Here is a 15,273-nt window from a genome sequence, read left to right as displayed (position 1 = left end):
CAACTCAAAAACAAACACAAAGACAATGTTAAGCTTCATTTAATGAGCCAAATAGCTTTCAGCAGTGTTTGATATAATGGTGATTTTTTTAGTACCAAATTAGCAGTTAAGCTTGATCACTCAAGGATTTGGAGTGATGGCTGCTGGAAATGGGGCCTGTCTAGATCTGATTACTTTTTTCAAATAGTGATGGTGCTGTTTTTTACATCAGTATTGTCCTGACTATACTTTGTGATCAGCTGAATGCCACTTTGGTGAATTAAAGTACCAATTTCCTTCTGAAACAGCAAAATCTGTACGTTATTCCAAACTTTTGGCCGCCAGTGTGTGTGTGTGTGTGTGCGCACACGCGTGCAATTGTTTTGCATAAAAATTGCAGTTCCAGTAAATTGGGCCAGTCAGTTGATATGATTAGTAATGTACAGTAAAGCAAAGATCCAGAAGAAAACTTACCAAGATCTAACGTAACCCTTAACCCAAATCAAATATGATAGCTGTTTTCATTAGGCTATGAACATAGCATGGAAATGGAAAAATTAAAAGAACAATAATTTATTGTTATGATTATTAATTTATTAAATTATTAAAATATTAGCCTAATTAATGTGCCAATTAATTTTTGTAATATTCCACAGACACGCAACAATTATTACACAACAAATAAGAGCCTTGACTTTCAAAAAACTAGTACTGCATTTAAATATTTGTTCTTTTCATAATGAAAATTAGTCATTTCCAAATGTTGGTTTTCATAATAACATGCATAATCTTCTTTATGAAACTCATCCGAATATATTTTTGAAAATGGATTTCTCTCAAATGTCAGTCAACAGAAAGGGGCGTGGCCTAACGGCTCCTTTCTTGCTTCTTTGGCAAACCGATCCGTATCAAATCAAGAGTACAGCACTATTTCTTATTTTATTTATTTATTTACAGACTTAATTATTTCATTTTGAATACTTTGGCTTTCCATAGAATAAGCTTCAGTTCATTGTGAATCCCAGTGACGGTCATCTGATATCTCGCGAGACAGTCATCTAAAATCGCGAGACGTTGCTCTGTTGTCACACTGCAAATTGGAAGTTGTACTCTCCTGCAGGTCTATTCTCTCACTTTACATCATTCTTTTATTATGAATTACTAATAGCAGCTCATCGTGTGATTTAAATATATCAACAAGCCTCAACTAAATTGTATACTCGTCATGTCTATTGTGGTGTACTTTTAATCTACTATTATTGTTATTGAGAAAGTAATGCAGTTATGTGTACAGTTCATACTGAATCCTATGCGCATGTTGCTTGCTGTGAATACGGTTGCAATGCATATAGTCGTATAGATGATTTATTTATGCCATATATCAACAATGGTTATTTAAAATATAATTACGTAATTGAGTAATCGACAAATTATGACTAAATCTGATTGTCAAGATGTTAATCTGCTCGTGCATAGATACAGTATGTTGTGCGTGCAGGCGTTGCGATTGAATTTATTTATGCAACCCATAATTTTAAGTATAGTGAACTGAATGAAATGCAGTCACTAGTCTTCAGTCAGCACAAAGTCCAAACAACCAAGGCGTGTCTAACCCATTAAATTCCCTTGTTAGACAGATTTGAAAGATGAGTCATTTCTAGAGGAAGCCAGTTTTAAATCAGCCAAGTATGCACTATGAGGTGTTATTCGTTCTTATTTCTCGGTAGAAATTGAATTGAAGTGCTTCATGGGTAGTTTATTCCTCTGCATGTAACCTTAATGGAACTTTCTTAAAGAGATAGTTCACCCAAAAAACAAAACAAAAAAAATGCTCTTCGTATTCACTCATCCAAAAGAAGTCCCTACGGTGGCCGTGAAGTGCAAAACAAAACAACAAATCTTTGAACACAACGGCAAATCAAAAGACAAAATAAAAATTCAGAAACACATCAGCAAATCATAAAACACAAGGGCAAATACGAAAACAAAAGAGCAAATCAGAAAACACAACAGCAATTCAGTCGAAACGGAAAGGGTAGGGACCAAAGCATCTCACCTGATTGGCTGTGTGGAGAATATCTAGTCCTTTCTTCAGGATTGGTTCTCTTAATTCTAAATGCTCAATTAATGTAAATTGTGAGTGGTTTGTCACTCAGTGAAACAGTAATGGGACACTTTATAACACAGAGAGCAAAAACAGTGAGGTGTGTAAGGAACTGTCTACATATTCTGCAGAACACAAACAAAGATTTTTAGAAGAATATCTAATCTCTGTAGTGCCATACAATGCAAGTGAATGGTGACTAGAACTTTGAAGCTCCAAAAAGCACATAAAGGTAGGATAAAAGTAATCCATACAACTTTAATGGTTTAATCCATGTCAACAAAAGTGATATAATAGGTGTGGATGAGAAACATCAATATTTAAGTCATTTTTTACTATAAATCTCCACTTTCACTTTCACTTCCACATTCTTTTGTTTATGATGATTCACACTCTTCATGCATATCACCACATACTGGGCAGGGAGGAGTAAAAAGTGTTTACTTATTGATCTCTTTCTCACCCACACTTACCATATCGCTCATAGTCATACACATCTGGGATGGCATGAGGGTTAGTAAATGATGAGAGACTTCATTTTTGGGTGAACTGTTCCTTTAAGTCTGTTGCTCATCCACTTCAACAACTGTCTTCCACAGAACCATGTCTCAGCTGAGCGGTAAAGTCCAGACGGTGCTGGGTCTGATAGAGCCTGATCAACTGGGCCGCACCATGACCCATGAACATCTTACAATGACGTTTGAGTGCTGCCATGTTCCCCCAGCACCGGGAGACGAAGGTGTTGCTGCAGCTCCCATTGAGATGAAGAACCTTCACTGGCTGCAGCAGAATCCATACAGCCACCGAGAGAACCTGCTGTTGAGTCAGGAGACCGAGGCAGTGAAGGAGGAGTTGCTGTGTTATCGTAAAGCAGGGGGAGGAACCATCGTGGAGAATACCACCATGGGCATTTCTCGAAACCTACCCGTTCTGCGCCAGTTGGCCAAGGACACTGGAGTGCATGTTATAGCTGGAGCTGGCTACTATGTGGATGAGACACACTCTGATGAAACGAGAAAGATGACCATTGAGAAGGTTTGTGTATGTTTGGTATTGTGACTACATTGTAAAATTGAGGAAATCGATGATGCTTTCCTGTGTTTTTTATTACCAAAACAGTGTTTCTATGAAATAAAAATAAGGATTTGTTCCCCCTGCTTAGGGTGCTCAGACGAATGAGCCACAGTCTTTAAACTTTTCAAGGAAATAATCCTATGTGTAGTTTCCTTATAGTTGTCTCTGCATATGAAGATAGGATATGAGGTTATCTATTAACATACTGTAGATAAAAATTACACTCTCCAGCTTTGTTTTTTTTCTTTTCTTTCTAGCTTACAGACATCATTGTCAGTGAGGTGCTTCATGGAGCAGATGGTACTGATATTCGCTGTGGCGTGATTGGAGAGATTGGTACTAGCTGGCCAATCACAGAGAGCGAGAAGAAGGTGCTGCGAGCCACTGCTCATGCTCAGACTGAACTCGGCTGTCCGGTCATCATCCACCCCGGTAGGAACAATGCGGCTCCTGCAGAGGTCATCCGTATTCTACAAGAAGCTGGTGGAGATATCTCCAAAACAGTCATGTCTCACCTTGACAGGTGAGGAGTGCATCTGCATGCTGAAAAATGTTGGGGTTTATTATATAACAGAATTTGTAATTTTTACTATTTTTATATATATATATATATATATAAGGGGAAAAAATATTTTAAAACAAAGCTTAAAGTGACAGATAAAGGTTATACAAATATGTTTATATTATAAACATATTTGTATAACCTTTATCTGTCGCTTTAAGCTTTGTTTTAAAAGATATTTTTCTCTTTAGGTTTATATATCTAACATTAATAGTGAAAATAAGAAAAGAAAAAATATACATTGTAAACTTAATAATACATGAAAATGTAATACTTTTTGAGGTAATATTTTATAGATAATATTTTAATCAGTTCTTTTGGCTTTGGTAAGACAATATACTGTAAAAGCCAATTATTTGTTAACATGTTTTCTTTATAATATAATTTACTGTTTTTCTCACACAGTAAAATTGGGTCTTTATACGGGACATGAAAATATGAAGCTGTATTTATGTTTCAGGTAGGGGGGGTCCCTCGTGAGGGGATCATCATATATGGGGTACTTGGCATCAAAACGTTTAAAGCAATAGTTCACCCAAAAACGAAAATTCTCTCATCATTTACTCACCCTCATGCCATCCCAGATTTGTATAACTTTCTATAAGTTTTTTTGGAAGAATATCTCAGCTCTGTTGGTCCAAACAAAGCAAAAAGTGAATGGTGACCAGAACTTTTGAATCTCCAAAAATCACATAAAGGCAGCATAAAAGTAATCCATATGACTCCAGTGGTTTAATCAATGGTCTTTTAAAGCGATATGACAGATGTGGGTGAGAAACTGATCTATATTAAGTACTCTTTTACTGTAAATATTTAACTTCCACATTCTAGTGTGGTAGTTACTTTCACATTCAGCCACCTACTGGTTGGGGTTGGTCAAAGGTGGAGATTTTTATTAATAAAAGGACATAAATATTGATCTGTTTCTCACCCACACCTATCGTATCGCTTCTGAAGAAATAGATTCAACCACTGGAGTCTTATGAATTACTTTTATGCTGCCTTTATGTGCTTTTTGGAGCTTCAGAGATTTGGTCACCATTCACTTGCATTGTATGGACCTACAGAGCTGAAATATTCTTCTAAAAATTTTCATTTGTGTTCTGCTGAAGAAAGAAAGTCATACACATCTGGGATGGCATGAGGGGGGAGTAAATGATGAGAGAATTTTCATTTTTGGGTGAACCATCCCTTCAAAAACCTTTGAATTAGGTTATTTACATAATTTAATGAGTTAGATCAAGTAGAAATATGTAGATCCCTGAAGTAACAATTGCTGGTAGGTTACTACTTTTTTCAGTGTACAGTATCCGATAAAAAACACATAATAATAATAAACATATTAAGGCTAACTTTGCCAGGATGATAGTTACTTGATACAAAGTTATCTATTTTTCTGTAGACAACAAAGGAAAACATATACAGAACTTTAAACGAAAGATAACTGTTGTTATGCCAAGATCATGACTCTCAAAGACAGAAAAATAATAATGCATGGCCCCTGTGGGCCTTCGTATGTTTGAAAATGTATTTTGTGAACTCTCTGTGCTGTTGTTGGATATGGTCCTGCAAATTAATCAGCACTGTGTATTGCCCGCGCAGTATGACTCAGTTCCATACTGAAAATCAATAGACATGCGGATTGACTTCAGTAAAATACTGCCTATTTATTTCAGAAGTTTCTAGCTTTTGCCACACATTTCTTAGTCTTCCTTCTGCGAAGAAGTCTTTTTTAATCTGCATGGGAGCAACAATAGAAGTGTGCGTCAAAAAAAAAATTGTTAATGAAATGTAGTACCATCACAACATTGTGTGTCGCCTACTTACAGAAGCATATTTGATCGTGGAGAGCTGCTGGAGTTTGCAAAGATGGGAAGCTATCTTGAGTATGACCTCTTTGGTACAGAGATGCTGAACTACACCTTCAACCTTGACGTTGACATGCCCAGTGACAGCCAGAGAGTTCAGATGTGAGTATCTCCCTCTGCCAGACACGGGATTAGACGGTCATAAAATAAAAATAAAAAAATAAAAAAAATTTGTTTGATGCAAACATTTTGAAATGCAGATTTTAATGACGGACTGAGCTACAGTATTAAGTTTCAGACTGTTTTCGCACTTCATGTGCACAGAAAAGCACTTACGTTTGTCTGGTGCATCTGCATTGCAAGAGATGCAAAGAATGTGAGCTGAGAGACAAGCAGCTTTAAAAATACATTATACTTTTAAGAACTGTGGCAGGAAGCATGCAAAGAGGCAAGTTATACATCATCACATCACTTGGATGGATTGCTTTCATACCATCTTCAAACCAGTCCGCAATAGAGTTCATATGAGCCACACTCCAGACCACCTTTACAGGCGAACCAGTAAAACCATGTTTACACCAACCAAACAAACTGAATTGTGATGCTAACTTTATATCTATGTATATCTTCATTTTAAATATTGTGTCTTATATATTTCTTTCCCCCCAGTTTGGGTTTCCTGATCAAGGAAGGTTATGAAGACAGACTCCTCATTGCCCATGATATCCACACCAAGAACCGCCTGACCAAGTATGGCGGTCATGGCTACTCCCACATCCTAAAGAATATTGTCCCCAAAATGCTGTCTCGCGGTGTCACTCAGAACCAGGTGGACAAAATACTTATTGAGAACCCTAAACACTGGCTGACATTTAAATAAAAGTTGCCTTAAAGAATGAGTCACGTACTTTCCAAAATCAACGTAACAAAGATGAATTTCTGATTTTTACTGCTAGAAAATTCAAATACCTCAAAAATACCTCCAGCTGATTTTGGTGCTATATACCTTACTTTGCTGTATGCTTATCTATGTAAGATGACATAAAATGCTCAATGATCAGAGGCAGACTTAATACTAATGGTGCTATACTTTATTGCTTTTTTAACAAAGCCAGATGTTGTAAATCTCAAAGTTCTCTTACCACAAAAAAGTGGCAAAAAAGTAAAAGAGGGGTGATGGGGGGGGTTGATGACTTAAAGGGATAGTTCACCCAAAAATGAAAATTCTCTCATCATTTAATCACCCTCACCCTCATGCCATCTCAGATGTGTATGACTTTCTTTCTTTTGCACAACACAAAGATTTTTAGAAGAATATTTCAGCTCTGTTGGTTCATACAATGCAAGTGAATGGTGGGCAGAACTTTGAAGCTCCTAAATGCACATAAAGGTAGCATACAAGTAATCCATGTGACTCCAGTGGTTTAATCCATGTCTTCTGAAGTGGTCCAATCAGTTTTGGTTGAAAACAGATCAAAATGTAACTCAGTTTTCACTGTACATCTTGTCAATGCAGTCTTTAGGCACAATCATGATTTCAAGCTCAATTACACTTCCTAGTGCTTGACGCAGAGCGCTAGATGGCACTATAGGAAGTGTAATCGAGCTTGAAATCATGATCGGCAAGGAAGCTGTTGATGTCAAGATATACAGTGACAAATGAATTTTATTTTGGTCCATTCTCACCCCAAACTGATTGCTTCACTTCAGAAGACATCAGATTTAACCACTTGAGTTGGTGGTTGGATGGATTACTTTTGGAGCTTCAACGTTTTGACCACCATTCACTTGCATTGTATGGACCTACACAGCTGCAATATTCTTCTAAAAATCTGTGTTTGTGTTCTGCAGAAGAAAGAATGTCATACACATCTGGCATGGCATGAGGGTGAGTAAATGATGAGTACATTTTCATTTATGGGTGAACTATTTCTTTAATGAGGAAAACATGCAATTAAATTTATTAGTAGATTTAGGGAATCAGCTATATTAATTGAAAAAGTTCAGTTGAATATTCAATTACGGTTCTGTTGAGCACAAAAGAAGAAATTATACTATTACACTGTCCTAACCAGGTGCAACACGATAAAGCGACAAGTGATAAAAGATCTTTAATGTTTCTGTCTTAACTAGCTGCAATGAGCGACAGGACATTTTGTTGATCTTTTGGTTTCAGTTTCTGCCGCATTGTGCTAGATAATTCTCTGGACCCACTATGAAATCTGTTTAACTATTTCACAGCACATCTAATAATGACGCTGTCAGTCGCTCTGTGTCTGAAACAGCAAGATAATGTTAAAAAAAACATTATGTTCCAATCATCCAGAACTTTAAAAAACATATACGATGATGGCATGTCAAAACATAATATCTATCCCCCCCTCATGTTTATTGATTAATTCTTTCTCATGGTTTCCATCGCAAACCCTTTTTAAATGTGTGGATATATCTTTAATATGCAGTCAATGCTATATAAAGTAGTATGGTGGTAAAAAATAGCAAAATGTTATAGCAAAAAATTATAAATGGATCACAATACATGAATACAGAATGCACGACTTCTAACCTGTAGTCACTGTAGTTTGCTTGTCCAGTTGAAGATATTTCATTGAAATGTCTTTGTGGATTGCTGCAATTGCACTTTTTAAGTTCAGTAACTTTCAGTTTTATAGCAAATGTACACACACATGCAAATCAATATATTTTATTACAGTTTCAGTTCTCTGATGACTCTGCACATACCTGCCAGTGATACTTCTTTTTTAAAATAAAAACATTCATATAAAACTGTATGGAACTGTGGCTTAAATGTGACATTTGTGAATGTGAAATTACAAAAGAGTGATCATCTAAACTATGTTTCCAGGCTAATGCCATTTTCTCAGTGGCATCCTCTTCAGATCAGCCATGTATCAGTGTAAGTTAGGCACATATGGAATGGAGATGATGTCAGATGATTTTCTGCTTTCACTGCCAGCTAATCTCAATAAAGATATTACTAATCACAGATATTGGCATGTTGTTAAATCACAGTGATTTTTCTAAAAACTAATTTACAGGATGTGTTCACATGCTTCGAGTTGTATGATCATTCAGGAGTTCCAATTCTCAACATTCTCTGCATTCCTCACTCTCGATCTGTTGTCTTATCCTTCACTCAGACGTGGATGTGATGTCACAGGCTTGAGGCCTAAACGTTTTTGACCTCACTTTGATTATTTTGTAGGTGCATCTGAAAAGCGCTGTCTATAGCACAGGCATTAATCGGCGTAGACCATGAAGCCTGAAAACGTGCTGTATTTGTTGTTGTTTCCCCCGTGCGCTTTGCCCCCATCTAGTTTAATGTAGATCTCATCGCCAGGCTCCAGGTGTAATATCACGCTGTTGCTGGCGTAGTCATAATTCTGATCCGCATCCTGTGCTATTGCACTTGCACGCACCTGCAAGAAATTAATAGACAGATAGATAGATAGATAGCAATTAAAAAAATCTTAATTTATAAGTCGAAAACTGTAATAATAAAATATATTCTGACACAAAACATGCTAAGTCCTGATGTTTCTTAAAGAGGAAATCCAGGGTTTTTCTGTAATACCAAATGTTTGAGGATATAACCAATGTAGTAGTAATATAATTAATATATATTATATAAAATGATATTATACAAAACAAATTATATAAAAATAATTAGTAAATTTTATATATTTTTATTTTACATTTTAATCCCTACATAACTATCATCTATATATATATATATATATATATATATATATATATATATATACATACATACATGCATACATATACGCACACAGTATATATATTAATGATAGAGATATATATGAATGATGATAATATAAGGATTAACATTTTAAATAAAAATAATATAAATAATAATAATTATAATAATATTTAAATTAAAATAATTATTTTTTATATTATTTCATATTCTATCTGTTTTTTATTATTATTTTACTGTATTATTTTTTATGATTATTATTTATTTTATTTGTATCTATGTAACATGCTTATTATGCTCCAAACACTAATTCTAGCCTATTTGAAAGGAAAAACAAAAGAACCACTGGCCATCACACCTATGGGCTGTGACAGCTGGATTTGTGTCCTACCTGGTTATTCTTACACAGATCAGCCCACATGCTGGTCCCATCACCTCCTCTCATTAACACATGATACACGAAGAAGTAGATCCCCGGGATGGAACAGGTGAATTTACCGGTCGAGGGGTCATAGTGGTTGCCCAGGTTGGTGACCACATCATCAAACTTGAGCACCTCGTAGCCTTCGTGTTGCTTCTTGAGTCCCGCGTAAAAGGCGATTTTGGGAATGGTGTTGTACGTCGCCGCGCTTATGACACCGGTGATCCCGGGCGGACCGGGTGGTCCTGGCTCTCCTATGACCCCCGGTGGACCGGGAGGTCCGGGCGGACCCCTCGGGCCAATCCTCCCCGAGCGCCCTGGCTCACCTTTCGGACCGCGTATGAAAGTCGGTGGGGACTGAACTAAGCGGTTATCGCGCGGATTGTCCGCCGTTGCTGAGGATGGAGCCTTGGTTTCGTATGGATCGCACACCATCCGACACGCGCCGAGCATCTCGTAGCGCGAATCAGGTCCTGCCGCGCTGACCAGAACCGGGATGAGAATGACCAGCACCAGCACCATGACAACTCCCAGCACGCCCGTGGCGATCACCCGCGCTCTGACGCGCAACCCCGACCGCACCGGGCGCGCCTCGCACTGCGATTTACGCGCAATCTTGCTCCGCACAGAAGAGACGCCGAAACAAAAAACTAATCTTCCCTGCAGCTCCAATTAGAGTTAATTGACTTTTCAATTAAGAAGATATATAATTTCTGAAGTAAACTTCCTCTGAAGAAATTCTTTTGTTTGAGCAAACGAACAGGAGTTATTAGACTCGTTCGGAACAGAAATGTGCGAGAGAGAATGCATGACATCCCTGCTAACTCACCTGAGGGTGGGAGGGATAGACAATCGTGCGTGCGTGTGTGTGTGTGTGTGTGCGTTTGTGTGTGAGAGAGAGAGAGAGAGAGAGAGAAGTACCTTTATAAAGATGTAAAAATATATAAGCAGCGGTTTGGTGGCAATGACAAACACGTTTTGTTAGCTTAATTTATTCTTTGACCTTTTATACTGTATCTACATCATGGTGCTAATACACAGGCCACAGAAGTATTTGGTCACATAAGCAACACTTTCAAATGTATGGATTGAAATTGCATTAGATAACAAAATATAAAACCAAGTGGTATTGATTTTTATAACAGAGATAGTACACGCTCCCTTTCAAACAAAACTTTTCAGAAAAAATTTAGATTCTTTCTAATTGACAAATTTAGTGGAATATGTTCATAGTTAATGTGATGAACTACACTGATCAGCCACAACATTAAAACCACCTGCCTAATATTGTGTAGGTCCCCCTCATGCTGCCAAAACAGCGCCAACCCGCATCTCAGAATAGCATTCTCACCACAATTTTACAGAACGGTTATCTGAGTTACCGTAGACTTTGTCAGTTCAAACCAGTCTGACCATTCTCTGTTGACCTCTCTCATCAACAAGTAATTTCCGTCCACAGAACTGCCGCTCACTGGATGTTTTTTTTTTGTTTTTGGCACCATTCGGAGTAAATTCTAGAGACTGTTGTGTGTGAAAATCCCAGGAGATCAACAGTTACAGAAATACTCAAACCAGCCCGTCTGGCACCAACAATCATGCCACGCTACAAATCACTGAGATCACATTTATTCCCCATTCTGATGGTTGATGTGAACATTAACTGAAGCTCCTGACCCATATCTGCATGATTTTATGCACTGCTGCCACATGATTGGCTGATTAGATAATTGCATGGATGATTGTTGGTGCCAGATGAGCTGGTTTGAGTATTTCAGTAACTGCTGATCTCCTGGGATTTTCACACACAACAGTCTCTAGAATTTACTCCGAATGGTGCCAAAAACAAAAAACATCCAGTGAGTTGCAGTTCTGTGGACAGAAATGACTTGTTGATGAGAGAGTTCAACAGAGAATGGCCAGACTAGTTAGAACTGACAAAGTCTACGGTAACTCAGATAACCGCTCTGTACAATTGTGGTGAGAAGAATATAATCTCAAAATGCTATTCTGAGATGCGGGTTGGCGCTGTTTTGGTGGCACAAGGGGGACCTACACAATATTAGGCAGGTGGTTTAAATGTTGTGGCTGATCGGTGTATACCCATGGTTAGTAGAGGAAAATTGACTTTCCTCTACATCCACCCTGGGACCAGTTGGGTAAAAGTAATTGCAAAAATGTCTCTGTGAAGTTAAATGAGTTCAGAGAAAAGTTCATCATATGTTTGCACATGCCACTTGATGTGATATTCTGTCATCTCATGCAATTCATACCTTTAAACTTGTGGCTTAAATGTTCAGAAACGTTTGCAGGCTACGATCAAATCTAATCTATCATTAACAACAGTGTAAGTTACTAAAAAAAGGTATTCCATTTCAAATTACTATTTACTTCTCTAAAATTGTAATCAGATTACTTTACTGATTACATCATTAAAAACATAAGCTAATCACTAAGTAATTTCCTTTTTTTTTTTTTTATCCCCTTTTCTCCCAATTTGGAATGCCCAATTCCCACTACTTAGTAGGTCCCTGTTGTGGTGCGGTTACTCACATCAATCCGGGTGGCGGAGTACAAGTCTCAGTTGTCTCTGCTTCTGAGACGTCAGTCTGCGCACCTTATCACGTGGCTCGTTGTGCATGACACTGTGCAGACTCCACGTGTGGAGGCTCATGCTACTCTCCGCGATCCATGCACAACTCACCACGCGCCCCATTGAGAGTGAGAAACATTAATCGCGACCACGAGGAGGTTTCCCCATGTGACTCTACCCTTCCTAGCAACTGGGCCAATTTGGTTGCTTAGGAGACCTGGCTGGAGTCACTCAGCATGCCCTGGATTTGAACTCGTGACTCCAGGGGTGGTAGTCAGCATCAATACTCGCTGAGCTACCCAGGCCCCAATAATTTACTTTAGGGTTACTTTCTAGTACATTTTTCTGCTCAACAAATTCAAAATAATGTCTATATTTCTTCCTTGTTCATTGTTGCGTCATACACTCAGCACCACCAGAATTTTCTAGAAATTAATCTCTCTGCCCAGTAGGGGGCGATATGCATGAAGAATGTGAATCACCAACAACACAAGAAGAATGTGAAAGTTAAAGTGGAGATTGACTGAGCAGGGAGGAGAATTTATAGTAAAAAAGGACTTAAATATTGATCTATTTCTCACCCACACCTATCATATAGCTTCTGAAGACATTGATTTAACCACTGGAGTCTTATGGATTACTTTTATGGTGACTTATGTGATATTTGGAGCTTTAACATTTTGTCACCCATTCACTTGTAGTGTATGGACCAAAAGAGCTGAGATATTTTTCTAAAAATCTTCATTTGTGTTCTGCAGAAGAAAGAAAGTCATCCACATCTGATGATGGCATGAGGGTGAGTAAATGATGAGAGAATTTTCATTTTTGGGGTGAACTATCCCTTTAAAAGTAACTACATTAATTAAAAGTCAGTAACTGTAATATGATTTAATGATTTCAAATGTAAAACGTTGCACACATTTTTTTGTATAAAAAGTCATTATGTTACAGAAACTACTGACTGTAATCAGATTACAGTCTTCAGAAGCAATATGATAGGTGTGGGTGAGAAACAGACCAATATTTATGTTTTTTTTTTTTTAACTATAAATTCTCCTCCTCAGTCAATCTCCACTTTAACCTTCACATTCTTCTTGTGTTTTTGGTGATTCAAATTCTTCGTACATATCGCCCCCTACTGGGCAGGAAGGAAAATCTCTAGCAAAAAAGACTTGAATATTGATCTGTATCTCACCCACACCTATCATATCACTTCTGAAGATATTAAAAGAATGGAGAGAATTTGGAGAGAATATGGAGGGAATTAAAATTTGTGGGTGAACTATTCCTTTAAAATTAACCACATTAATTAAAAGTCAGTAACAGTAACCTGATTTAATGATTTAAAATGTAAAACGTTGCACAAATGTATTTTTTTTTTACTAAAAAGTAATTATATTACAGTAACTAATGATTGTTCTCAGATTACACCCAACACAGATTAACAGTTAGGACAGGAAATAATCAGTTATTTTGTAATGCATTTAGTATATATATAATGGTGGCCAAAGCAGGAGATCAAACTAATATTTTTCTTATAGGTTGAAGGAATATTCCAGGTTTAATAGAAGTTAAGCTCAATCAACAGCATTTGTGGTATAATGTCAATTACCACAAAAATTCATCTTAACTCATCCCTCCTTTTCATTAACATAAGCAAAAATGTAGTTTTCAGTGAGACACTTACAATGGAAGTGAATGGGGTCAATCTATGGAATGTTAAAAAGCAGAAATGCGAAGCTTATAATTTTACAAAAGCATTTACCACATCGTCATGGAAACAAAGTTGTAAAATTCAATATAACTTTGCACAGAAAAAGCTAGTAAGCAATTTAATCACACCAACATCATGTTTACATGCATATTGTTTATGTCTTGTGGCTATACTTTTGAAACTGTGAGTATTTTAACATTAACGGATTGGCCCTCATTCACTTCCATTGTAAGTGCCTCACTGGAACCCAGATGCAGGGACAAGTAAAAATTAATTTTGTGGTAATCAACTTTATGCCACAAATGCTGTCGACCGAGCTTAACTTGTATTGAACCTGAAATATCCCTTTAACTGTAGGTTATTGTTTCATTATGCTCCGTCAAATCATATTATACTTTGATTCACATTTTATTTTGATTTATATTACACTTTGAAGGGATGCTGCATATCCTGCAGAATCCACCCAAGTGTCTCTTTGCTCATAAATCAACCAGAGAAATGTAATCAATGTTGATCAATGGCAGCGAAGAGAACGTCTCCATTGTAGCCACTCAGAGTGATGGAGCATCTAAACAAGTTCCCCACAGTGCCATCTTAGACACTGTGATCAATATAACTCAAAATGATGTTCTCACCTAATCAAACTGAAGAATTTGTGATGGAAAGAGAGGTCTACAAAGTGCTGCCTGATGAAGATCTGTCATCCTCCCTGTGGAAGCTCTACCCTGTGAAATTCCTGAGAATGATTAATTAAAATGACATTGATCCTCATTTAATCACTGTCCAAACAAAGTATTGATGTGATGAATTTAACTATGTTAGCGACTTTGTTGCAAAACACTATAGATGGTGACAACGAACAAAATGTGTTCTCGCACGTGTTTGTCACATCTGAAAAGGAATCACAAGTTTGCATAAGAGGTTCACTGCTTTCATTGCATGCACCAACACCTCCTGTAGTGTATGTACACAGATGCACCAGTGCACACACCCTCTCTGAGTCAGTGAGCGCTTGTCCTGTCCTGTCTTGTCCTCTCCAGCTGGCACTCTCTGTGGCTTACTCAGCGTGATTGGATGATCACTGGTGATCATGAGTCACATGCCATCTTCAGATGCACAGCAGTGCTCCAATGGTAAAAAAAAAAAAAAAACAACAACAAACTTTTATTACCCACTTTGATATGTTTGTATTGTGTTTTGTGCCCAAAGTGCTCTCATATCTTGTGTGGTTCTTTTTTTTTTTTTTTTTTTGGTGCACAAAAATAAACAAAAAACATTTATA

The 15,273-nt window shown here is 37.3% G+C and overlaps 2 protein-coding genes across 4 annotated transcripts; one reads left to right on the top strand and one right to left on the bottom strand.

Annotated features, from left to right (window-relative positions):
* Nucleotides 1-1,057: 1,057 nt before the first annotated feature.
* pter (phosphotriesterase related) lies at nt 1,058-8,926 on the top strand. 2 transcript variants are annotated; one of them, XM_051698351.1, is made up of 5 exons: nt 1,058-1,099; nt 2,683-3,118; nt 3,415-3,680; nt 5,549-5,689; nt 6,197-8,924. In XM_051698351.1, the coding sequence occupies exons 2-5, from the start codon at nt 2,687-2,689 to the stop codon at nt 6,405-6,407; spliced, it is 1,050 nt and encodes a 349-aa protein (XP_051554311.1). In that variant the 5' UTR covers nt 1,058-1,099; nt 2,683-2,686; the 3' UTR covers nt 6,408-8,924. The 2 variants fall into 2 exon arrangements, with proteins under 2 accessions (XP_051554311.1, XP_051554310.1); XM_051698350.1 differs by lacking the exon at nt 1,058-1,099 and adding an exon at nt 1,425-2,315 and having other exon boundaries at nt 6,197-8,926.
* LOC127441133 (complement C1q-like protein 3) lies at nt 8,788-14,872 on the bottom strand. Of its 2 annotated transcripts, none has more exons than XM_051698352.1 (2): nt 9,658-10,332; nt 8,788-8,967 (listed from the first exon to the last, which is right to left on the bottom strand). In XM_051698352.1, exons 1-2 carry the CDS (start codon nt 10,207-10,209, stop codon nt 8,788-8,790), a joined length of 732 nt encoding a protein of 243 aa, XP_051554312.1. In that variant the 5' UTR covers nt 10,210-10,332. The 2 variants fall into 2 exon arrangements, 1 of the variants encoding a protein (XP_051554312.1); XR_007897275.1 differs by lacking the exon at nt 9,658-10,332 and adding an exon at nt 14,627-14,872 and having other exon boundaries at nt 8,821-8,967.
* Nucleotides 14,873-15,273: the final 401 nt, after the last annotated feature.

Source organism: Myxocyprinus asiaticus, chromosome 5 (assembly GCF_019703515.2).
Source record: "Myxocyprinus asiaticus isolate MX2 ecotype Aquarium Trade chromosome 5, UBuf_Myxa_2, whole genome shotgun sequence".
Classification (NCBI taxonomy): domain Eukaryota; kingdom Metazoa; phylum Chordata; class Actinopteri; order Cypriniformes; family Catostomidae; genus Myxocyprinus; species Myxocyprinus asiaticus.
Note: the sequence above shows the minus strand (reverse complement) of the source record. Positions and strands in the feature narration are given on the sequence as shown.

Bases quoted from the DNA above. Each gene is read 5' to 3' on its own strand.
- pter (XM_051698350.1), top strand. From the start codon at position 2,687: ATGTCTCAGCTGAGCGGTAAAGTCCAGACGGTGCTGGGTCTGATAGAG. The intron at 3,681-5,548 runs GTGAGGAGTGCA...GCCTACTTACAG, and splicing joins GTCATGTCTCACCTTGACAG to AAGCATATTTGATCGTGGAG. The intron at 5,690-6,196 runs GTGAGTATCTCC...CTTTCCCCCCAG, and splicing joins GACAGCCAGAGAGTTCAGAT to TTTGGGTTTCCTGATCAAGG.
- LOC127441133 (XM_051698352.1), bottom strand. From the start codon at position 10,209: ATGGTGCTGGTGCTGGTCATTCTCATCCCGGTTCTGGTCAGCGCGGCA. The intron at 8,968-9,657 runs GTAGGACACAAA...AATTTCTTGCAG, and splicing joins ATCTGTGTAAGAATAACCAG to GTGCGTGCAAGTGCAATAGC.